Source organism: Eublepharis macularius, chromosome 8 (assembly GCF_028583425.1).
Source record: "Eublepharis macularius isolate TG4126 chromosome 8, MPM_Emac_v1.0, whole genome shotgun sequence".
Classification (NCBI taxonomy): domain Eukaryota; kingdom Metazoa; phylum Chordata; class Lepidosauria; order Squamata; family Eublepharidae; genus Eublepharis; species Eublepharis macularius.
In genome coordinates, this window is record NC_072797.1 from 68,117,445 (window position 1) to 68,143,341 (window position 25,897).

General features: G+C 41.4%; 1 protein-coding gene across 2 annotated transcripts in view; it reads right to left on the reverse strand.

Moving 5' to 3' along the window:
* STARD4 (StAR related lipid transfer domain containing 4) overlaps positions 1 to 14,606 on the reverse strand; it is a 31,804-nt gene extending 17,198 nt beyond the window's left edge. Inside the window, exons 1-2 of one of the 2 annotated variants that reach the window (XM_054987236.1) lie at positions 14,519 to 14,606; positions 10,969 to 11,086 (exon numbers count right to left, since the gene is read on the reverse strand). In XM_054987236.1, the coding sequence (XP_054843211.1) occupies positions 10,969 to 11,073 (105 nt within the window). In that variant the 5' untranslated portion in view covers positions 11,074 to 11,086; positions 14,519 to 14,606. Of the gene's footprint in view, positions 1 to 10,968; positions 11,087 to 14,462 lie in introns of both variants that reach the window. The other variant, XM_054987235.1, reaches the window with a different exon arrangement.
* Between the last annotated feature and the right edge of the window lie 11,291 nt (positions 14,607 to 25,897).

Below are 25,897 nucleotides of genomic sequence, written 5' to 3' on the forward strand. Positions count from 1 at the left end.
ACTTCAATGGAGTGACAGACTTGGAACTAGATAAAAAGACTACAACGGCACAAAAGAAAAGAGGACTATTGCCAAAGCTCTTTTTTGAGTTGATTCAACAAGAGACTCTCGAAGATGTATGGAGGAGAGAATATCCTAAAAGTAGACAGTTTACTTTTTATTCTGCAAGGCACTCTACATTATCAAGAATTGACATGATCTGGGCCTCAAAAGACTTAGCGTTATGGACTAAGGAGGTAGAAATAATGCCGATGGTAGGCTCAGATAACAACCCAATTATGTGGAAACTAGGAAAAAGGAGAAAGAGGAAAGCATGGAGAATAAATGAGGACTTGTTACAGGAAAGAGAGAATATGGAAATATTGAGAAGAGAGACAAAGTTTTTTATACAATATAATGTGAATAAAGAAGTACCAACCAATAAAGTTTGGGATGCTTATAAGGCGGTTATAAGGGGCATACTAATGGACTTAAATGGTAGAGCAAGAAAGAAGAAAGAGGAGAAAAGACAAGAGATTGAGGAGAAAATAAAAGCCAAAGAAATACAGCTAAAAAAGAGACCAGGGAAAAAGAAATTATACCAGGAAATTAAAATACTCCAAGAGCAGCTAACAGCAATGAGTAATAAAGAATTGGAGTGGAATCTTAAAAGACTGAATCAAAAAGCGTTTGAGGGTGCCAATAAACCTGGGAAGTACCTGGCATGGCAATTGAAGAAGAGAAGGGAAAAGAAAATAATAAACAAAATTTGTGAAGACAACAAAACGTATCTGGAGCAGACTACCATTAGTAGAGCCTTTTATAAATTTTACGCTAAGCTGTACAATAAGAAAGAAGTAAATAAAGAATCAATAGCGACATATCTGGAGAAAACCAAACTTCCAGAAATCTCGGAAGCTTGGAGAAATAAATTGAACAGTGAAGTAACTGACGAGGAAATAAGCAAGGCAATACAATCCGCAAATCTAGGAAAGGCGCCAGGGCCAGATGGACTTACGGCTAAATTTTATAAGACAATGGCTAATGAACTGGCACCATTCCTAAAAGAGGTGATGAATGGAGTTTTTAGGGATCAAAGGATTCCAGACACTTGGAGTGAAGCGAACATATCATTGATCCCAAAAGAGGGCCAAGACTTGACTAACGTGAAAAATTACAGACCTATATCGCTACTTAACAATGACTATAAAATTTTTGCGAAGATATTGGCGGAGAGACTGAAGGGATGGCTCTCGGAAGTTATAGAAGAGGAACAAGCAGGCTTTTTGCCAGACAGACAAATAAGAGATAACTTAAGGACAGTGATCAATGCTATTGAATATTATGACAAGCGTTGTGATAAAGAGGTTGGTTTCTTCTTTGTTGACGCTGAAAAGGCGTTTGACAATTTAAACTGGGACTTTATGTTTGCCACTATGGAAAAGCTACAATTGGGAGAAAGATTCATCAGAGCAATCAAGGAAATTTACAGAGACCAGACTGCAGCAATTGTGGTGAATGATGAAGTGACTAAGAAACTGACGATTAGTAAAGGAACAAGACAAGGTTGCCCGTTGTCTCCACTGTTGTTTATTTTAGTATTGGAGATTCTGATGATACAAATACGACAAGATGAGGAAATTCGTGGAATAAAAATAAAGGACTATTCATATAAGGTCAGAGCATTTGCGGACGATATAATGTTAATTGTAGAGGACCCATTGGAGAACATGCCAAAAGTGATAGATAAGATCAAGGAGTTTGGGGACTTGGCAGGTTTTTATATCAACAAAAAGAAGTCAAAGATATTATGTAAAAATATGACTAAGCAGAAACAACAATTGTTAACGGAAATAACGGATTGTGAAGTAACAAGCAAAGTGAAATATTTGGGAGTTGAACTGACTGCAAAGAATATAGATTTATTTAAAAACAACTATGAAAAACTATGGACTCAGATAGAGAGAGACTTGATTAAATGGAATAGACTGAATTTGTCATGGTTGGGCAGGATTGCAGCAGTTAAGATGAATGTGTTACCAAGAGTAATGTTTTTGCTACAGACAATACCAATCATCAGAGACTCTAAACAATTTGAAAAATGGCAGAGGAAAATATCAGATTTTGTTTGGGCAGGCAAGAAGCCTCGAGTGAAAGTAAAAGTTTTACAAGATGCAAAGGAAAGAGGCGGAATGCAACTGCCCAATCTGAGACTTTACCATGATGCAATCTGCCTAGTTTGGTTGAAAGAGTGGATGACATTAAAGAACAAGAAACTATTAGCCCTAGAGGGATATAAAATTTTTTTTGGATGGCACGCATACCTATGGCATGACAAAGTAAAGGTCAACTCGATGTTCCTGCACCATTTTGTACGGAGAAGTCTATATATAATCTGGAAGAAGTACAGAATTTACTTACAAGAAGGAACTCCCTTGTGGGTGGTTCCATATGAGGTGATAGATCCGAGAGCTGTTGATAATGAACAACAATGTTTAACGTACAAAGAAATAACTAAAACTGAAGCATCTAAACTTAGAATAAAGACGCAAGAGGAACTATCACCTAATTACGACTGGTTCCAGTATAGACAGATCAGAGACTTATATAACTCGGACTCTGTAAAGGGGGGTATACGAACAGAGAACTCGGAACTAGAGCAGACCCTTCTTAAAGAAGACAAGAAACGAATATCCAAGGTATACCAAGTACTGTTGAAATGGTATACCGAGGACGAGACAGTTAAAACACAGATGGTGAAATGGGCTATAAATTTTAATAAAGAAATAACAATGGAGGCATGGGAATACTTGTGGAAAACTACAATGAAGACAACGACATGTACTAATATTAAAGAGAACATTTACAAAATGATCTATCGTTGGTACATGACACCAAAGAAGATTGCGCTAGGGAATTTGAACATTTCTAATAAATGCTGGAAATGTAAGAAGCATGAGGGCTCCCTCTATCATATGTGGTGGTCATGTGAGGTAGCCAGGCAGTACTGGGGGGAAATAATAAGAGAAATGAGTGAAATTTTACAGTTTCAAATAAATAAGAACCCAGAACTCCTGCTACTAAACTTGGGAATGGAGGGAATTCCAGCCCATCATAGGACGTTAACATTTTATATGACAGCAGCAGCTAGACTTTTGTATGTGCAAAAATGGAAAGTACGAGAAGTGCCAACTATTGAAGATTGGATCTACAAATTGCTGTACATGGCAGAGATGGACAAGATGACAAGAAAACTGAGAAATCTGGACTCAGGGCAGTTTAACACAGATTGGGAGAAGCTGAAACAATATTTGGAGAAGAAATGGGAGGTGGGAGGAAAACTGTGGCAGTTTGAGAACTACTGAAGTATAATAAAAGTATAATAGAGGGGGGTGACTTTACCGGGAGAGGAAGAGATAAATGTGAATTTATAAGCAGTTAGATTAACAGATTGATATATATATAGATATATATAGGTTAATAGATAGAATATTGATAGAAAATAATTAATGATAAGGTTTAAATATAAGGATTGAGTAACCAACAATATTTTCTTTCTTTGATAAGATTTATATAATGCACCAAACTGAATGTACAGAAGAGTCAAATTGATTGACTATGTGATGAGCTATATAGAATTACCATAAAAAGATAGAATGAGTAATATATAGAGAATAAGTCAAATTGTTTGATTTAAGTGTAAGATTTTTATGGTTTATGATATATAGGTTTATGATATATAGAAATATTTAAAACTGGAAAATGGGATAAATTGTTTATCCAAGATGGAAACAAAGACTTACAGTTTGGGTATATAACAAGAAAAGTAGTTAAGGATGTACTGCTTAATATAATGGAGAATGTATATCTGTTTTAGATAGAGGAATTTAATAGAAGTAAGGGAAAAGGGACAAAGGGTGGGAAAGCTGTTGGAAGTCAACAAAAGGGGGGGAAAGGGAGGGGGTTAGAAATGAAAAATTTGGGGAAAATTGGATGTAAATGTAAAAATAACGGATTCTAACCCAATAAAAAAATTTTTCAAAAAAAAAAAAACACAATCTTCTTGATTTCAGAGTATGTGTTTGTCACTGATAGGATTCTCAAACAGCACAGATATAGAGCAACACGGTAATAATTAGCATCAACAGAACAATTACCCATGTAACAAGAATGTCTTCCTATTTACTTTATTCTTTAACTTTAAGACTACACCTGATTTCAGCTGGAATATACGGCGAGCTTGTTCCTGGATGAAAAGACTAGTGTTTACATGGTGCTAGGAAGCACTTGCACTTTAATATCTATTGCAATATTAATAGAGCACTTGAAGCACTGGACACTTTATATATTAATTTTGAACATATATGACGCCTGTAAAATAATTTTCCATGACTGTTAAAATTGGTGTAGTTCTTTATTAGACTATATAATTGTGTAGAATAAAGTAAATAGGAAGACATTCTTGTTACATGGGTAATTGTTCTGTTGATACTGATAGGATTCTGGCCAAAAATTTAGCTCTGGGTACACTATATAATGGACAATAAAGTAGACAGTGGGAAAAGTTCTCCACTGTAGGTAATCCACAAATGCAGGTGCGACGTTCCATAGGGGTGTGAGAATAACGCCCTGCCAAAAGAGCTGTCTGCATCATCTGAAAGCGCAGAGCAGTGAAAGACACTCTGAGGTTGTAATGAGAAATACTGGCTAGGTAGGGAGATCTTAAATGGTCAAATTTATAGTTTATACCAAGGAGCTGCCTTAGATTTTAACGTTGATGCATCAGCATTAAGTCTTAGGATGGCCCTTTCATCAGCTACACATTGCGGTATCACCTTTGATCAGTGACCATGTGAAGGTGCAGTAACCAATACACTGCAGTAAAAGAGTAAAAACAGGAGACGTAGGCTTGGCTGAGGTTCATTTGATAAAATTTCAAAGCAGATCCCTCATCCAAACAACAGTCATTTTGTTGACGATTATTTTTAGGTGGGGGGCGTGCTTAATTCATGAGAGCTCCAAGCCTACATTTCCAGTCATAGTCGTGCATGTTAGTGTCAAGGTAAATAAACAAAGAGATGAGGCAGCTAGCAGTGACTGATCAAAGTCATCAGTAGTTACAGAGTGATGACAGGTAGCTATCATGTGATACCAGCCAGGTGATGTACTTCTCTGTATATGTCAAGGTCATTTGGGCTGGCACAGTGAGTCAGCACTGTGTTGTGATAGGCTAATAAGCAATATATAAGAATGCAGAGTCTTTTACGGTTGTTGGCGAAGCACTTTGTCAGTCAACGTAATAAGTCTGTAATGTATCCACCTGTAAATTGTATAATACACCATTTGTACTAAAGCTTGGTGTGTCGTGTCTTCTCTTGAACCTGCCACTGAGGCCAGTGCAACGTAAGCAGACCGCGACAGTTAGAAGTTCCCTAAATGGTATTAAGAAAAAGACCCTGTTCTATACTCCGTATACACCAGACTGCCTTTTCTGTATAGTAGTCCAGTTTGTGGAACCATTAAGACTCCCATTCAACATCCTATTCTTCTAAGATCATCATACCACATATTCTCAAATCGCTTTACATTAACAGATTGTGTAGCATACTGGCCAAGAGACTGAGCTACAAATCAGGAAGTCCTTGGTTTAAATCTCACCTCTGCCATGTACTTGCTAGGTGACCTAAAGGAAGCTGCTTGCTTTCAGCCACAGTCCCCTCCACTCCCCCATCCGCTATACAGAGATGGTAATACTGGCCTGCCTTGCATTATTACAATAAGGTAATATGTGTGAAACACTTGGAACTAGAGATGGGCACAAACCAGAAAAAAAACAAACCATGCAGTTTGTGGTTCATCGCATTTCACAAACCACAAACTTTCATGAACCTCTCATTCTCAGTGCAACGTAAGCAGACCGCGACAGGGTTATGGGCCCAGTTCCCACGTGGCTGCACTAGGCTGTGGAGGTTCTGAAGCGAGAGAAAGAACGAGAGAGCCTGGAGCAGGAGGTGGATGTCCATGTCTGACGGTGAGAGCAGCCCAGAGGACGTTTTGGACGGTGTTGCTGAGCTTCCAGTGACTGCTGAAGTGGGTGAGATAGCGCAGTCCATGGCAGTGCTGGTGGATAAGCTAAAAGCGACAAATTACTCTATGTGGTCCTTAAAGATGGAACATTATCTAAAGAAGGAGTCGCTCTGGAGGTATGTAATTGACCCTCCAGTTGCTCCCACAGCTGCCGAGATAACTGCCGAGGAAAAAGCCCTTGCGCACATTGTGTTGAGCCTGGCAGATGACCAACTGCTATATGTGCGGGGGAAGAGGACGGCAAAGCAAGCGTGGGACGCTTTAATAACTGTGTATACAAGAGTGTTTGCTGGCTCCCTCATAGCCCTGACGAGGCGTCTGTATCGCCTGGTTATGAAGCCAGGAGACTTTATGCAAGGACATATAAACGCTTTGACTGAATGTTTTCAGCAGCTTGAAGCAAGAGGAAAAGTCCTGGAGGAGCTGGACAAAGTGTACATCTTGCTAAGCTCCTTATCTGAGGACTATAATGCTTTAATAACTTCTCTTGAGTCCTTGGACACAGTTCAACTAACACTATCGTATGTGTGCGGCCATTTGCTGGAGGAGGAGAGGTGAGTCGGAGCTGCTGGGAGCCGAGCCAAGTCTGAGCCGAGTGGTGGGGCCAGCCAAAGGGGCTCTGTGAGGGACGACAGCCAACTGCCTGGAGCAAGCCAGCCAACTGTTTCCAATGTGAGGAAGTGTTTCCACTGTGGGTCTGAGGCACACCTTCTGTGCAGATGTCCAGAGCTGAGGAGGAGGCGACAAGCACCCCAGCATCCAGGGAAAGGAGAGCAGGCGAGGCTCGTTACCACGGAGGAGGCTGGAAAGAGCCAGGATTGGTTCCTCGTGGACTCAGGAGCCACTCAACATTTCTGTAGATCACAGGCTTTGCTGGATGATGCAAGTATCCTTATCAGATGGGAGTGCTGCAGATGTATTATATGAAGGAAAGCTACACTTCCCAGCGTTAGAGTTTGTTTTCACAGGTGCTCTGTGTGTTCCTGTGTTGGAAAACAACTTACTAAGCGTGAGCGCCTTAACAAAGGCTGGGTTCACAGTCACTTTTGCCGGGGATGTGTGTTCAATATCTAGAGGTGGCAACGTGCTGATAAGAGGTTCGCTCCAAAACAATGTGTACATGGTGAATAGTGCTGCAGCCAAGGCTGTAGTAGTAACAAATAAGAATAAGCATATGAACTGTATACATTTACTACATCGTCGTTTGGGGCATGCTAGTTTTAAAACAATAAGCAAAACTTTATCACTGTTGACTAATGAGAAGGTTTCCCACTGTAATGAATACTTAGATTGTACTGTGTGTAAGCAAGTGAAAACTAATGCTTTTCCAGTGGCCAAGGAAAGTCACCGGGTGTCTCAGAAGCCCTTGGCACTGGTACATTTGGATGTTATAGGTCCTTATCCAAAGAGTCATTCTAACAATCGTTTTGCCTTGATAATAACTGATGATTTTTCCCGTTTCTCTTGTGTCTATCCACTTAAACAAAAGTCTGAAGTGTTTGACATGTTCAGGTATTAGGCAAAACGTGTACAGAAGCAACTGGAGGTAGACCTGAAGGTTATACAAACTGATCAAGGTGGGGAATTTGTGTCAACAAGGTTCAGCCAGTGGCTGAGATGTAATGGTGTTACTCAGAGGCTAACAAATACCTATGTACCCCGGAAGCATGGTCTGGCAGAACGAAAAGGGGGAGTTCTGCAAACAAGGTTGTATGCAATGCCGGCAGATGCAGGTTTGCCAATGTCCTATTGGGCTGAAGCCCTGACAGCAGCATGTTTTGTTACTAATCGATTGTGGACCAGTGCTATAGACAACATCCCTTACCGAGTGCTATACGAAAGGGATCCAAGTCTAAGCTTCTTAAGACTGTTTGGTATGCAAGTGTGGGTACACATTCCTTTGAAACTCAGAAGGAAGGGAGGTGCCAAAACTACTAAGCTAACGTTTTTGGGCTATCAAAACAACATGAAGGCTTATCGCTTTGCCAACAAAAACAAGAAGCTGAGTTACAGCCGGTCAGCCAGTATTTGTGAAAATGCAAATTGGCAGAGGTTACATGGTTATGACAATAAGCAACAAGTATTGTTACCTTTATCAGATGGTGGTGACAGTGCAGACCCAGGGTCTGAGGTACTCAAACAGGAGGCTTCTACGCCAAGGAGGCAAGCCTCAGGGGATGCACACAGTTCTGGGCAAAAGATACATGTATCCAGGAGGAGTACAAAACGAATTCCACCAGTAAGATATGGCTTTGAGCCAACGGTTAATCATGTGTATGCTAGAGAACCACTTAATTACGAGGAAGTGCTTACTCTTGAGGGTGAGGAGAAGCGATTATGGCTGCAAGCCATGCAAAATGAGTATGATTCCTTAGTACATAACGAGGTCTTTACGCTGTCGAGAGTGCCGGTAAACACCAACATTATTGGGTGCAGATGGCTTTTTAAGCTAAAAACTCTGCCAACGGGTGAGGTGTACAGAAAGGCTAGACTTGTTGCAAGAGGTTTTTCTCAAGTCTATAGCAGTGATTATGACCAAGTGTTTTCACCCACTGTAAAGTCTGAATCTCTAAAGGTTGCTTTGTGCAAGGCAGGGGTTCAAAGTAAAAAAGTAGACCATTTTGACTTCACAACAGCATATTTACATGCACCTCTGGAGGAGGAGATATATATGCAACTGGTTCCAGGTATTGAACACTAAACTAGAGGTCTGGTCTTAAGGTAAACATTTGTGTATGATTCCGACACACCATTACAATGATTCATACAGATGGCTAAGAGGTTGTTTAGGATCAAACACCTAGGGCCTGTAAGTAATTACCTAGGGGTAGAGATCACACAAACCCCTGAGGGATATTATGAATTGAGCCAACAAAATAAAATTGCTAAACTGCTGCAAGAGTATGGGTTGTCAGATGCCAAAAGTGTGGCTACACCCATGGTTACAGGATACATAAAAGAGCCAAACGATGAAGTATGGGAAGATGTGCAGAGGTATCAGTCCCTAATAGGTTCTTTGTTATATTTGTCCTGTTGGTCAAGGCCTGACATAAGCTATGCAGTTCATTTGTTATGTCAGAGAGCAGCCTGTCCTTACAAAAGGGATTGGACAGCAGCCAAGCTTATCTTAAGTTATCTTAAAGGAACAATAAGTTACAAACTTGTACTCAGAGTGTTCGGAGAGTTACAAGTGCTGGCGTATTGTGATGCAAGCTGGGCAGACCATCCAGATGGGTAGTCAACGACAGGTCTGGTAATTTTCTTAAACAATGCCCTGATAATGCACAAGTCAGCCAAGCAGTCTCTTTTTGCTACAAGCACTTGTGAGGCAGAATACGCAGCAGTAAGTGAATGTGTCATACATTTGGAGCGGGTTTTTCAGCTTTTGCAGGACATGAAGATTGAATATAAAGGTCCAATTTCCATCTTATGTGACAACACATCTGCTCAACACTTAGCTAAGGACTTTGGAGCCAAGTCACGAAGCAAGCACATTCTGATCTGATATCAGAATGTAAAGGACAGTGTGAGCAAAGGATTTGTAAAGCTGCAAAGATGTTCTACTGAATGTAATATTGCTGATATGTTTACTAAATGTTTGTATACTGAGCAATATGTACAGTTAAGGAACAGACTGGGAGTCACTCAAAGCTGCCTAGGAGGAGTGTCAAGGTAAATAAACAAAGAGATGAGGCAGCTAGCAGTGACTGATCAAAGTCATCAGTAGTTACAGAGTGATGACAGGTAGCTATCATGTGATACCAGCCAGGTGATGTACTTCTCTGTATATTTCAAGGTCATTTGGGCTGGCACAGTGAGTCAGCACTGTGTTGTGATAGGCTAATAAGCAATATATAAGAATGCAGAGTCTTTTACGGTTGAGAGCTCCAGCTCTGCGGGTTGTTGGCGAAGCACTTTGTCAGTCAACGTAATAAGTCTGTAATGTATCCACCTGTAAATTGTATAATACACCATTTGTACTAAAGCTTGGTGTGTCGTGTCTTCTCTTGAACCTGCCACTGAGGCCAGTGCAACGTAAGCAGACCGCGACAGTTAGAAGTTCCCTAAATGGTATTAAGAAAAAGACTCTGTTCTATACTCCGTATACACCAGACTGCCTTTTCTGTATAGTAGTCCAGTTTGTGGAACCATTAAGACTCCCATTCAACATCCTATTCTTCTAAGATCATCATACCACATATTCTCAAATCGCTTTACATTAACAGATTGTGTAGCATACTGGCCAAGAGACTGAGCTACAAATCAGGAAGTCCTTGGTTTAAATCTCACCTCTGCCATGAACTTGCTAGGTGACCTAAAGGAAGCTGCTTGCTTTCAGCCACAGTCCCCTCCACTCCCCCATCCGCTATACAGAGATGGTAATACTGGCCTGCCTTGCATTATTACAATAAGGTAATATGTGTGAAACACTTGGAACTAGAGATGGGCACAAACCAGAAAAAAAACAAACCATGCAGTTTGTGGTTCATCGCATTTCACAAACCACAAACTTTCATGAACCTGCCCTGTTCGCGAACCGGTTCGTTTGGTTCATGAAAACATCACATCCAGGTCAGCAAATTGTCACTTCCAGGTCAGCAGAAGGTCACTTCCAGGCCACTGCAGGAAGTCCATCCCCTAGTTGCCTAGGAAACTGAATGATCCGCGCCAGGCTGTCTGCAGTGACGAACCAAAAGAACCAGCATGAAGTTCGTGGTGGTTCATCAGGGCTCTGACAAACCACTGATTCGCAACCCACGAACCAGCCTGGTTCGTCACAAACTTTGGTTCGTATTTCGGTTCATGCCCATCTCTACTTGGAACACTGGGGAGTGGTAAGCACACATGAATAAGTATTACTATCAAATGAACATCTTTAAAGGCCATAGCTGGGTAACTTACTGTGGTTTTAATCATTCTCCATTCACCATCTTCGGTGTTGTAGTACTGGATGAGTGTATTTCTTAGCTTTGAAGCCACAGAACTTACATCAGGGAAGTCAGCCATCCTTTCTTGCCTTCTACAGAAAAATCAGGATATAAATCACAAAGCAAAACTTTACTCCTTTGTTCTCAACTTCCCGTTCTGCATCTACTAAGCAGTATCTCCAGCCTCTCTCAGCTACAAAGCTACCTGTGCAATTCTATGAATGCTTTCCTGGGAGTAAGTCTCACTGAGTAAACCTGCTGAGAACTGAACCATTAGTGACTGCTTTAAAAAAAATCACACAAGGAAAGTACCAGTGGTTTGCCTCTACAGAGCAGAAGCATTTTTAGGGCAACACTAAGCAGTTACTTTGGATTCTGCTTAGGATTGCACTGCTCTCTTTTCTTGGGGCCACGTCACATGTTCATAACACCCACAGTTTACACATAAGCAGCAAGTGTTGTCAGTCCCTTTGTGGACAAAAACTCTGACCTTCTACCAATGCACTCTAAACGCCTGTCATGTTATAAGGTTCAAGACCATGTAGGTTGCACATGGACTTCAACATTAAAAGATCCAGAGCCCTTAAACATTGCCTGGCTGCAAGCTGACAAACTCCTGTGTGACATCAGCACAGCAAAGCAAGGGACAAACAGAGGAGTTGTGTAGATTTGGCCAAGACAAGTCCCCTGTAACATCAGACCATATTTGCCCAAATCAAGCAAAGTTGTCAGAGAAAGATTCTATGAAGTAAAGAGGACTGCTGGGAGAGAAGTTTGACACTGTCAGCCCGCCAAGCAATGGTTCCAGTCCATGGACAAGAACAGAAATCAAAAGTGAACTGTATTGTTCCCAGTAACATTTTAAATAGGCTTTCAAACTGGAGATTAAAAATGCTTTCTATCATGTCATCTTAGAACTATTTCACATCTGCTGATCCCTACAAATATCGCTATACAGGAAAACAATGAATGCATCATATATATATTCTCGTGTGTGACATTGCCACATAGATGGTCATCCCACATGACAGTGCACATCTACATAGAAATCAATTATGTGTAAGAGAATTAGGAGAGGCTTGGTTGTACTCGGACACAATGTCAAAGTATGGTCATTATGAGAATGAGCCTAGGAAACCCCCAGGCTCACATACGTCCCCTCCTACCACTTATGTATAGAATGGGAACACAAGACCTGTGTACGCCCCCCCCCACACCAATAGTCTATCATTTGGATGAAACAGCAAACTGTAATTAAGAATCTTGAGGTCTTCAGTTTCCAAGTCACATATGAGGGACAGGTGGTGAGGGAAGTGAGCAACATCTGAGGACTCACAAGGCTTGTTCTTGTAACAGCACTGAATACCACCATGACTCTCCCATGCAGAAATCAAATCCATGATGGTTAATTGCATATGTACAATCTGCAATGAAGACACATCTGGCAAAATAAAGCACATACGTGTACGTATTACATATGTAGGAGGCAGATGGATTCCCTACAAGGAAGCATTACCTGCACTTGAAAGCAGCTATTGTATAGAAAGGGGTCCTTTCTTTCCAAAGTCAGTGTTTGAAAAACTAGTCCTTGGGACAGTTTGCCTCTTATATTAGCTATTTATAAAAATACTTTTACAGTACCCTCTGAGGAAGAGGAGAACCTCCACTGGAAGGTAAAGCAGGACAGGGCAGTTTGCAAAGACTGAAGGCAGGAATTTAGGTTGCTTATTTGATCATGGAATTTCCAAAGCTATTTCCAAGGGTTCATCCAGCTTTTAGTCCAATATGTGCATGATAAATAGAAGAAGCAAATACCATCTCATAGGGACTTTTTGGCCATGCAAACTGAATAACCATAGCCTGCGATGTGAAAGGGAATGACAGTGGGGGGAGGTGAGTTTCTGTGCCCTCCCGCCCAAAGTCATCTCATATCTTTATATGATCGTCTATAGATGGTGATAGGTGAATGTATAACGTGCTGCTATGTTTGTAATTTTGATAGTTGTATTTACATGGTGCTAATATAAGTTTTAAATGAATGATATGTATTATTTATATTTTAATAGCTATTGCTGGTGAGTTGTGTAGTATGTTTTAAATTGTTGTGATCCACCCTTAGCCCACTTGGTTGGGGAGGGCGGACTATACATTTAAGCAAATAAATAAATAAATAAAAGCAGGAGATAAGTATGACCAAATATGCATTTGCAGCTCTATGGGGGAAGTGTGGGGGGAACAGCAGATGAGAAAGGGATAAGCCACTCCTCATCCCTGATTTCAATTGTTTCCTCCTAACTCTGTTTTTTCAAAAAAACACACACACAAATGATAGCCACTAGGCTCCCAGGCTCTCATGCATGAATTTAATACGTGCCTAATGTAGAGTGAGCCAAGCAGCTTATTCATTAGTCGTGACCTATTATGAATGGCAATGCAAACTGCCTTCCATCAACCTGATGAGCTGTTCTGTGCCAGACTTGAGCCAATACAAGGTGTAGGATCTTAGCAAACATGCAACCAAATAAAAGCATACACATTGCACAAGTGTCACTCAGTACACCTGTGAGAATCATGTCTTGAAAGAATAGGAGGGAGCCTGCCAGCTGTGAGTTTTAAAGGGGCACCATTTGCATTAGCATGGCTGCTGAGAGCCCTCCAGACAAAGATTCCCCTGAATTTAGTGTACCCCAATCCACCTTCTAGACAACTATAAACAGAACACACGCCAATGTTAAAGGGAAAGGCACTGATGGGACTGAGTCCAATGACACTTCCTTTCCTCCAGCACAATCACTCCACTCGAGATACCTCCAGAAGGCCACTAGTTTCTTGGGCCAGCGATAACATATAATGGTCCCGATCCTACTCCACAACTAGCGAGCCCTCCATCTAAGCCCCTTCTAAAGGGCTACAGTGCATGGAACCCTGGAGGGATACTGGGATGGAGGGGTGGCGAGCATCCTCCCCGTCTCTCACTTTCCCCGAGCGAAGCTGCCATGGTGGCCGCTCTAGGGTCCTGTTGACAGCCCGAGGCCTCATTGATTTCCTCTCGGCCACACGTTTTAGTTTGTCCCGCGGAACAGGAACTGCCCACTTCGGCCTCTGCCTGCCATGCAAGCGACCAACACCGGGGCGGGGGGCACGCATAAAAATACCCACTCCGGATTAATTGCTCTAGGTCAATTACCACCCGCTGGTTTCCGCTTGAGCAGTATTAGAGTCCCCACTCATTCTCCCCTACACACAGAAAATAAGGAGGGAGGGGGAAGTCCACCACAAAGCCTGTTTCCCCACGTGAGGCTTAAAGCTGACTCGAGTTATATGGATGGGCACTATGAATATGAAGCCTAGGGCTGGTCAGAGTGCTCATTCCTGCAGCAGGTTCGTCTGCATCGCATGAACCACAATCGGGTTCCATAAACGGCGCAAGGTCTGAGCACTACATAAACCTCACGTGTGAAAACGTACCAAGTACCCCGGCGAGGATCCCTTTGCGCATCCGCCTCACGACCGCGTTCGCTCACCAGGCTCCCTGCACAGGGCACCCACCGCCTGACTCCCCAAACTCGCGATGTGCCACTCAAACCTTCCTTCCACCGCCGCTGGTTTCAGTTCCTCTGCCGGTCTCCCCAGGCTCAGTAGCTCCTGATAACGTCCAATCAGAACTCAGCCGACATCCCCTTCTCAGCCAATCGCATCCACGTTCTTTTCCACTGAGCCGCATCAACATCGACCCATGCAAAAGTCGAAAGCCAAGCCACGCCCATACCCTCCTCTTTTCTTTAAGAACGGAGCGCCGGACAGACGGTCGACGTTCATTGGCTGTAAACTGGAGTGAGACGCGGCGATTGGCTAAATAGCGATGGAGTGACAAAATGGTGTCAGGCCAACTCGAAGGTTAGCCAGGGCGGGAAACGAGACTGCCAAAAGTTCCATTTGGCATGAGGCTGAGGAGGATGAGCCTCTTGACGAGGTTTACCCGTGAGAAGCGTCACGCAGTGCTTCCACAGGACTAACGTTATTCGTCCAGTGCAAAAAAAAAAAAAAAAATGGTAAGGAGACTTATGTCGCCTCACAGGCAGGTTATTTTATCGAGAGGTGAGCCCAGAGCTCGCTTCGGATGCATGAAATGGTAGAGTTGACAGAATATATATACAAAAGAGGGAGGATGGGCTTATTAGACAATGAAATTAGGCAGCCCAGCAAGTAGAATTCCGGACATAAATGTAAGCGTGGCACAGTTAAAAGAGTAAAAGATCCAATTAGTGTGTGGAGCCCCTTCCCAGCAGGCAAATCAAGAGGTGCGTACTTCTGCAACAAAAAATTCAAAGGCTCTTTCTGGAAGCTGCTGAGATGGAATAAATAAGGATGTGGAAGCTCTTAGTATCGACTGGAAACTGACTAGCGCTTTACTGAAAGTAATTGCCCTTCTAGAGGTTTATTCCTTTTGCTTTGCCAGTTCATCAGGTGGGAGTGGCCCTCACCCGATCTGATTGAATCATTTATTCTCGGTTGTCTCTCTTTTTCAAATCTTTATATCCCCCTCACCCCACTTCTATTTGCTCCTGTTGTTTAGTTATCTATTCACACATACATCTGGTCAGCTGAAGGCAACCCTTCATGTGTCTAACAAAATGGACTCTGGACTGCAGAAGTTTATTTTTCAATAGTCTTAAAAGTGCTGGAGAATTGTTATAATCCAGAAATGATAGGGAACAAACAGAGAAAATTAAAGGCTAGAGAGAGGGGAGAGAAGGAAGCCTTTATAAATCTGTTAACCTTCAGGTGATGTTTTTGTATTTGCTGTATTAGAAAACACTCATTAAAACTCGACTTGCAAAAATACTAAATTCTCTGTCTTAAAATAAATCTATAAAGAAAATTCTAAGAATCTTCTGTACACATTGTTTTGATTCAATGCAGATATAAATCCTACTGTATACAGTGATGTGTAAGTGATAGGGTACTGCTGCGCAGACTTACTTTTTTCCTGTTGTACAAACCGCCTCTTCCGTCTCTAGACTTATGACTGAAACACTCCCATATCAAGTCTAAATGGAGATTGCTAGAATATAATTTAGAAAATCTATCCAAATAAAAATTTTGATTTTGCATGAGTAATGCTTTATGATATGGGCACATCTCAGCCACAGAGTAACTTTTGTGTAATTCTTATTCCTACTACTAAAGCACTGAGAATGTATTTTTATTACACAGGTCAGAAGGTCAGAACATTTTAACCATGAAGTAACTTGGGCTGAAAGAAATGCCAGCTTTACCCATACCCAAACTCTTAGCTGCATCTTAATCTTTCAGCAGGATTTGAGTCCAGTAGTACCTTAGAGACTAACAAGATTTTCAGACTGCAAGCTTTTGAGAGTCAGAGCTTCCTTCTTCAGACACGAGAAGAGAGCTCTGACTCACTAAAGTTTACACCCTGAAAAGCTTGTTCTCTAAGTCTCCAGTGGAGTCAAAACCTGCTACCCACTTAAACATTATACTTTCATTTTCACAAAAGTTCAACACTGTATTCTTTATGGCTACCAAATTACCTGAAAACATGGGGGTGAACATTTCTGTGAACATCTTCAACACTGAAAAATGCTCTTTCTGCCTTGCTAATTGAACAGTTAATTGAATAATGGATGCTTAAACGTTAAAGAATAGTTCAATATCATGTTTCTATTATAATTACACATCAAGGTTTGGGGGGGCATTAATTTTTACTCATGGTTTCAGTTTCAGTCCATGTAATGAGTACTTCAAAAATAGTGACAGTTAATACTACATACAAACATAGTATTTTCAGCTGCATGGTTGTAGTGGTAGGTTTTAAAAAAAGCTTAGGTTTGCCAGTGTTTGCAAATAGGGTACTTGCACCAGCTGTGCAGTAGGCAGTAATTCAATAGACGAGAGTTTTATCAGAATCAGTGGATGAAAACTTCACCCACTGCATTTTTGCCCTCTTAAGAAATTATAGTACAGGATAAAAATATTGCCCCTCTAATTTTTCTGTACCTAAGATACCTTCTCTAAATCAAGATTTATTTTGAAAGTAGAAGATCTGTCAGAGTTCTGAAGCTTTCAGCTGCAATGGCTATTTGCCTCACTGTGGAAACTTCTATCTAGTGCATCAGTATACATAAGTTTCCCCTACAGAGCAAATGCCCTGGACCATATCAGGCTGGGAAAACAGAAGACTCCTCCCCCATGCACTGCAGTAGTGATCTCCATTGAGAACCCTCACACCTAGGAATTAAGTTCTGAGCATGGAATTGTCAGCTCATGTCTGGTTGCCAGGATTAGGGCAGGCATGTGGGGGACACAAGAACAATGTAAGGCCCTCAGTAAGAATTTAGGATCTCTTCTAATGGAAGGACATTATTAAGATCCAAAGCTGAACTGTGCAGCATCATTCACCTGACATACCCTGATATATAGCCCACATTTCTTGACGTGCACTATTAGAAGCTTAAGCTGAATTCTTAATTCTGGTGACAATTTCAAGCGCTATGGTTACTTAAAAACTGCAGATGCTAATTGTCTACTTGGAAAGTACAGGTTTTCCTGAATTCAATTCTTGTTCCCGGAATAACTGCATCCAGTATTCTCAGGATTGCCTCACATAGTGTAGTCTTTGAAAGTGTGATGGATGAGATCTGAGAGTAGGAATTACCCTTTTAATTAGCATCTGACAGTTTCAGGAGTCAGAGCAAATCAATGCCTAATATTGTGGCATTATTTTGCTTTGGTTCCAATCTTTGTCTACTGAATTGTTCACAGATGCACAGAAATCTAGAAGCTGCCAGGGGTGTTAATTATGCATTTCCATTAGCATTTCAACAAATGCATTAATTAAACTTTTTCATCCACACAACTCTATACTTAAATAAGCATCATATCAACAGAGGCTGCTCAAATAATTATAGAACAGTAACTCTTGGCTACTAATGTTCAGTTCAAAATGTTTAAATGGGTAGACTAGTGATTCATAACAGGAATGATTTGTTCTCTGTAGATATAAGATACATACATACATACATACATACATAAGTGCACGTGTGCGTATGTGTGGGGAGAGAGAGAGAGAAGCACACGCTCAGGAGAGAATGGTTGTCTATGTATAGTGCTGATTTGCTAGCCCTTGTGATGGTTATGAAGACGTGCTTCCTTACTTCCCAGTCAGCTGTGCAGAGTGCTGATTGGCTGGATTTTATGACAAAATCACCACTGTCCTGGAGCAGTGCTTCAGGGTTTTTTAATAACAACAACATTCTATTTATATACCACCCTTCAGGATGACTTAACACCCACTCAGAGAGGTTTACGAAGTATGCTATTATTATCCCCACAACAATAGTCACCCTGTGAGGTGGGTGGGGCTGAGAGAGCTCTAGAAGAGCTGTGACTGACCGAAGGTCACCCAGCTGGCTTCAAGTGGAGGAGTGGGGAATCAAACCGGGTCTCCAGATTAGAGTCCCGTGCTCTTAACCACTACACCAAACTTGATTTAATTTTAAAGTGTTTTTCAAAACTAAAGATGACAGATTAAATGTTTCAAAAGGATAGGGAGGGACACCAAAGGTCTGGAAAAGAAGGAGTAAAGGCAAGAGAAAGTAGAATTTGCCCTGAATCAGAAAAAGGAAACTACATGACTCTTATAAATAGGTCAATTTTTATGTACTGTCATAGAACTTCAGCAGCAACTATTTCTGCTACAGGAATGTGAATGCAGGGTTATACCATTAAGGTTTTTTTCAAAGACATACAGTACTCCAAAAGTGTACTGGAAGGTTTCTCATATTTGCATACTTTATCGTTTCCATGACATCTGCATTCCATTTTTTTAATTTTTAAAATTAACTTTCCTGATTGCAACCAATGAAAACACACTCTGCCCCTGAAATCAAAATGTCAAGAAGGAATGGTCCACAAGACGTGTATCCTTCTAAATCAGTCATAGATTCTATAATTGTGCAATCACTTATATTTGATTATGAGACAGTGAGATTATCACAATTAATCAAAGCATGAACATAATCAGTTTTGAACATTTTGTTATATATTGCTTGCATACAGCAAGTTAGCTCAGGGGGCAGGAAGTGATTTTACCTTTAGAGATTAAAGCAGGTATACTCAGAAGTAAGTCTCATTTTACTTCCAGGAATATTTTTAGGATTGTAGCCTAAATCTGAGGTTACAATTCTATCCACCTTCTAAATTACCACAAAATTCCTCTCTAATTACTTCATTTTTACTCCTTTGAGGCCATGAAGAATATTTCTTTGCTGAATCTAAAAAATCCCATCTGACTATTCCACGTCTGCTTCAGGAGAAAGCTCATCAGAAGGGGCTGTAAATCCCTGTTACAAAAGAGGAATACAGATCAGACATTTGCAAGTTTTAAGTGAGGCCTAAACAAAACATTAATCTGATGTATTGTCGAAGGCTTTCACGGCCGGAGAACGATGGTTGTTGCGGGTTTTCCGGGCTGTATTGCCGTGGTCTTGGCATTGTAGTTCCTGACGTTTCGCCAGCAGCTGTGGCTGGCATCTTCAGAGGTGTAGCACCAAAAGACAGAGATCTCTCAGTGAGAGATCTCTGTCTTTTGGTGCTACACCTCTGAAGATGCCAGCCACAGCAGCTGGCGAAACGTCAGGAACTACAATGCCAAGACCACGGCAATACAGCCTGGAAAACCCACAACAACCAAAACATTAATCTGTTTAACATCATCCAGCAAGCTACGAAAGTTGTAATCACTATGCTTTCAACATTACAGCTAAAAGTATTCTCCAAGATATCCTCTGCAGCTGTGCACAATAGAACCTATAGATCAAGTTAGAAAATCTCAACATGAAATTTTCCAGGGAAAACTCTGTGGTTTTCAGGATTTTCAGAAGGGATAGATGCATAAATGGAAACCTTTTCTTATCTCTCCATCCCTTCTTTTTCTTAATCATGGCTATTACCCATGAAAGTTCAATGGAGCCTCCATATTCAGAAGCACCATGCATAAAGTTGCCACCTCTGGGTTGTGAAATTCTTGGAGATTTTGGGGTGGAGCCAAGGGGGTGGGGTTTGGGGAGGAAATGGACTCCACCATTCGAACTGCCATTTTCTTCAGGGAAATTGTTGTCTGGAGATCAGCAGTAATTCTGGCCCTACTTGGAGATTGGCAATCCTAACTACATTGAGTATTGGTTGCTGGGGGGGCAACAGCAGTGGTGAGCCTCTTTCTCCTGAGGTGGACATGTTTGGGTGATTCCCACCATCCAATCTAACTGTTAACTTAAATCTTTGTCTTTCTTCTTTATCTTTTTGCTGTCCTCTCCTGTCTTTTGCTACTCTTCCTGGCCAACTGAGACGATCGCCGCAGCCATTTTAGGCAGTCTTCTGTAAAATGAACACCAAGGACTCTGAGGACAGCTTCCTTGATGACGGTGAGGAATGCATCTCAGCTGCTGCCTCAAGCGCAGCAGAGATCAGCGGATCCAGCACGCCTGTTCAGCTTGTGTGCGCTGCCAGCAACAAGTTGGCCACTACAGAGCCCTATCTTTCTAAGAGCCAGTTTGGTGTAGTGGTTAAGAGCATGGGACTCTAATCTGGAGAGCCGGGTTTGATTCCCCACTCCTCCATGAAGCCAGCTGGGTGACCTTGGGCGAGTCACAGTTCTCTGGAGCTCTCTCAGCCCCACCCACCTTACAGGGTGATTGTTGTGGGGTAATAATAACACTTTGTAAACCGCTCTGGGCATTAAGTTGTCCTGAAGGGTGGTATATAAATCGAATGTTATTATTATTATAAGTGTGAGCCAGAAGAAACAAAGAGTTCTTTCCCAGGGAAGGCTCTCTAGAAAAGGTCTTTCCCTTTCCAGAGGGTTTTTTTTTGAGAGAGAGAGACCGCTCAAGACTGAGTGGTCCAAACCATCAGCCAATAAACAATCCTCTAATTTTGTCAAAAAGCTGTATTCATTACCTTCTTTTGCTTATAAGATGCTGCAGGTACCTGTGATCGACAGTCCACTGGCTACACTTCAATCCTTTGGTCTTCTGTCAGAGAATGGCCAAGGATCAATCAGAGACAATTTAGACAAAAAGGGAGAGGCCACAGCCATTTCCTCCATAGTCTCCATAGCGTCTATAGTATGGATTAGAAAACTAATCCATCTTCTCTCAGACAACAACAAACGCCTACTCAAAGGGGCAAACAAGATCTTGAAAACCAGTACTTTCATGGCAGATGTCATGCTGGAAGCACTTACCTTTTCTTCCAGTGCTATGGCTTCAGCAGCAGTGGCATGAAGATTCCTCTGGCTGAGAGCATGGCCAGCAGATTTACATTCCAAAAACATTTTCCTAGCCTACCCCTTTCAGGGAGATAAGCTGTTCAAGATGACATGGGAAAGATTTTTGACCTAGGACAAAAAGAAAGCGTTACTAAAGATATTTAGATGATCCAAGAGGCAATCCTTTGGCTCTCAGGCATTTTGTTCACAACACGCACTACCCAGATCCAGACAGGACTCCAAGCAACCATCCTGGAGTTACTCTAGACAAACCTTTAAGGGAGGGCCCTTTCACCCACAATCAAACAGACAGTTCTCCACATGCGAACAGAGTCAATCTCAACACCAAGATCTCCAAGACGTGACTCACAAGTTATCCCTGTGGGAGGCCAACTACTTCTTTACCACCAAGGCTGGGGTCGACACACAGGCAGGTGCCTGGATCTTAGAAGTAGTCTTGCAAGGCTATTCCATAGAATTCAAAAGCTACCCACCAGAATGCTTTGTCATTTCCCCCCTATGCAAAAACCCTCAGAGAGAATCATAACTCAAAAGATAATCCAACACCATCTGGACATTCAAGCAGTGGACAATGTTCCCCACAATGAAAGAGGTCAGGGGATCAACTCAATCTTCTGCCCAGTTGCCAAAAAGAATGGAGACTGGAGGGTAATATTAGACGTCAAGTTCTTGATCACTTCAGAATGGAGAATGTGCTCAGTCTCAGAGACCAGTCAGCCAGAAGAATACATGACATCCATAGTTCTCATGGAGGCGTATCTCCATGTACCGATTCTGCCAGCCTATCGACAATACCTGAGATTTTGCATGGGCAAAATCCATCTGCAGTTCAGAGCCATGCCCTTTGGCCTGTCCACCAGGCCAAGAGTCCTCACAAAGCTCTTCGTCAACCCCATCATCTGTCTCAGAGAGAGCAGTATTCATGTTCACTTATACCTAGATGATTTCCTTATCAGATCAAGCTGAAGAGAAAAATCTCATCAGGACACTCAGTTTACCATCCGTTTCCTACAATGCCATGGCTTCTTGATCAACCTGCGCAAGTGCTCAACCTTCTCAAAGGCTGGAACACTTGGTTATGATCATAGACACAAAAAGGTGTTGTCTATTCCTCACTAAAGAAAAAGTCCGGAAGACCAAACAATTGGCTGAGACCATCATCAAGAGCATGAAGTCACCTCTCATGACATTGGCCAAACTGATGGGCTTACTAGTTGCCAACAACAATGCGATATTTTAGTCGTCTGCATGCAAGACCGCTTCAGACCTTCCTCAGACCTTATCAGCAACAAATCATGGTGAAGACCGATCTTCCCATTCAGGTACCACTTCCAATCAAAACCAGCCTAAGATGGTGGACCAACACCAACCTACTGCAAGGCAAAAGATTCATGACCTCTCAAGAACAACAAATATTTACAGATTCCTTTGGAAAGCAAAGACTAGAAAAAGTAAAATATGTAGTTAACTTTATGTTAACAAAGATGGGAATTAATTGTGAAAGATGCTAAATATAAAATCAGTATAAGTCCAAAGTAATTAATGTAAATAGCAGTGGGACAACTTGGTTATGTTGTTGTGCACCAAACCACCTGAAAATTAAGTGCTGTTGCTCAAATGTGGAATATTCTGTTGAAACACATTTGGCTTGCCTATGTTATAGAATCCCTTGAGAGGCAGCTAATTTGGTATCTTCCATAGGAGATTAAATTCTTAGTAGCCACATTGGTGCCATAGTACAAGAATTTCAGATTATATCAAGATAACATATATTATCCAGGGTGAATAATACTGGGTGCAAGCAAGCTTTTAAATTGCAACTCATAAATAAAAAGTAGTATGTTGAGCCTTCTTCCACTTTAGATCTGCAAGTTTGCAGACTAAAATGGACTGAATGTATAAATGAATAAATGTTCCATGCTTCTTTTTACATGCTAATTTTTAATTTAAACTATCTATATTTCACTTGCTATTATCTCACCTTTAGATTTTTCTTAACTGTACATGGATCAGATGTATAGGGCCTGCATATAATCCATTTCTTGCTATAAATAAGGGAGTTACGTGTGTATTCATTGGACAGTAGCTATCAGAACAAAATTTCCAGACATCAAAGTGTACTTTCTTCTCATTTAACTTCAAGATATCACAGTGTCCTTTTTGGACTCCTAACTAAAGTAGAAAAGAAAGAATCTGAGAAAAAAAGAGTAAGTGGTTTTATAAACTCATCTAGTTCAACACATGGTGTGTGGTGCAAATCTATAAGAATGTCACAAGGTGGCACAACAGTAAAGATAATGTTCTACACAACACAGACTACCTAAAAAAAGAAAAGTTCAAAATCTATTCAGTGGGAGGGAAAGCATGTAGAGTAGTATGGTGTATGGTGAGTAACACTGGTGAGATGCTCCTGGGTAATATTGCACAGGAGTTCTATTAAGCATTTGTAAACTTCCCATCACTCCATTGTCCATTGTTCCCGTATGCAACAATTCTTACTAGTTCTTCCTGTACTGAACTCCCATCCAATAATCAATTTCTTCCTTATACCTTAGTTAATTAAGGAAATTGAAGTGGTTTGCAGCTTTTGTAACACAGCAACAGGAATGGGCTCTGGTGGGTCCCCGATGATTTTACAAGGCAGAACGCAATGAAAAGGTCTTCCAGTTCAATCCCACTTTCTGTAGTGATGGTCTCCTCTTGAACCTAGAAGATGGGTGTCAGACTATGGAATCCCAGTTATCTAGAGTTCGTCTCCCCCCTCTTGCAAGAAGCACAAGGTTTCTTGATTACAAAAGGTTTATTGAAAGACTATGCTCAGGATACAGGTGTCCATAATCCAAAGGCTGATGAGGCCCTTGGCTGAACGAAAGCTTTGTTGAGAATGGCATGCAAAATGAAAGTTACAATAGTTCAAAACCCATTCCCAGCCTCCCCCCAATCCCGTCTGCGAAGGCATGAGAAGACGAGGACATCAAGGTCGTTGGCTGGACTGGATAGATAAGGACTCTTCGTTCCCATGGGTATGAGCGGCCTGGACGACACCTGGGCCTGGAGGGAGGAAAACTATACAACTACTGATTATAACACAAGTTAATATGGCGTAACTCTGGCTAGAGAATTGACATCCTGACAATGGGTAGGCTGTTAAACATTTGAGGAAATTGTTTACACATTTGAAGAAAACAGCATAGAAGCAAAAGGATACTGGTATTGTTAGAATCACCCAAGCAGATAGACCAAGATTATACTTTTGTGTCTATATGTATGTGTTTCTTTATGCTTTTTTCAAATTAAAAACTTTACCATATTGCTGATATTTAACACTAATTGCGCTTTGTGGGCAAAGCCCAACTCCTTGTTTAAGCCTTCAGAGCTCTTCAGGCTCCTGCTCTTGAGTAAGGCCTAAGCTTAGAAGGTTACTTCATCATTGGCCAAGCATTTACACATCTCATCATGTTCCATGGTCAATCTTTGAGGCTGTTGTTTTCCACAAATAGGCCTTGCTTGTTGGGGCATCTGTTCACATCACCCAGTAATTCTCCACTCCTAGGCCACCTAAGCTGCTAGGCACTCTGTTTGCCAGTGTGGTAGTCTTGGTGCCGATGTCCTTTTTTCTTGCCAACCATTGAGGCTTGAGATTTGTCAAGCTATTGCTTCCCTGCGGGCACTCTTCCTTCTGCTGTCTACCTATTTGGATGCCTCAAGGATTTTTCTGCCCTCTCTGGTATGTGTTGGGCTGCAGTTGTGATGCTCCTGGCTGTGACACATCACTTCCAGTATGACTGTGTAAACGTCCAACGAGGCCAATTGGAATGCAGTACCAATGAACAGGAAGCAATGCTGATGGTTAGACTTGCAAAAGTGTGGCTCTCAATCCTTAAGTACACCAAAGGAAAATACTTAGTGCTTTAATGCTCTCCTAACACACTATCATTTGTTCTGCTTCATTCCTCTTTTACTTAAGCAATTAATGTGTATGAAAGAATCAGACCATATTTGAAATATCTTCTACTTCAGAAAAATCATTCAGGTTGGTAGTAAGCCAACACACTTAACCTTTTTGTGCTACTTTCAAAACCTTGAAAAATCTTTAGGAAATTAAAAATTCTGTTTAAGAGGCATCTAGACATTCTTAGCTTGAACAGTGGATCTCCACTTATTTCTTGTAATTAAAAGCTGCAGTTAATTAATAATAAATGTTCCATTTATTTAATTAATAAATGTTCCAAAGGAGCATAATCCAAAACACCCATATTATCCCTTCTCCCACTTATTTCCCAATCTAAATCTTATGGACATATCTTCAAGCTTCTCTTTACCCTATGGGAAAAAATGTAGGTATTATATGGTACTTGCAGGGCAAATAATAGGCTTGAGGAGGAGTGACTGGGGACTTCAGGAAAAGGGTTATGTTATGTCCCCTTCCCCCAGTCTTGTAGTCCTAATTTGATTCTCCCCTCCCAAAGTGGTGTTTTGCCTTTTGTAAAAAGTAGATAATCCAATCACAAAATCTGTCTCATCTCCTCATCTAGTCTGAACCTAACAATCAACAATTACTGTCCAAGTCTGAAAATGTGACACTTTTTTGCCT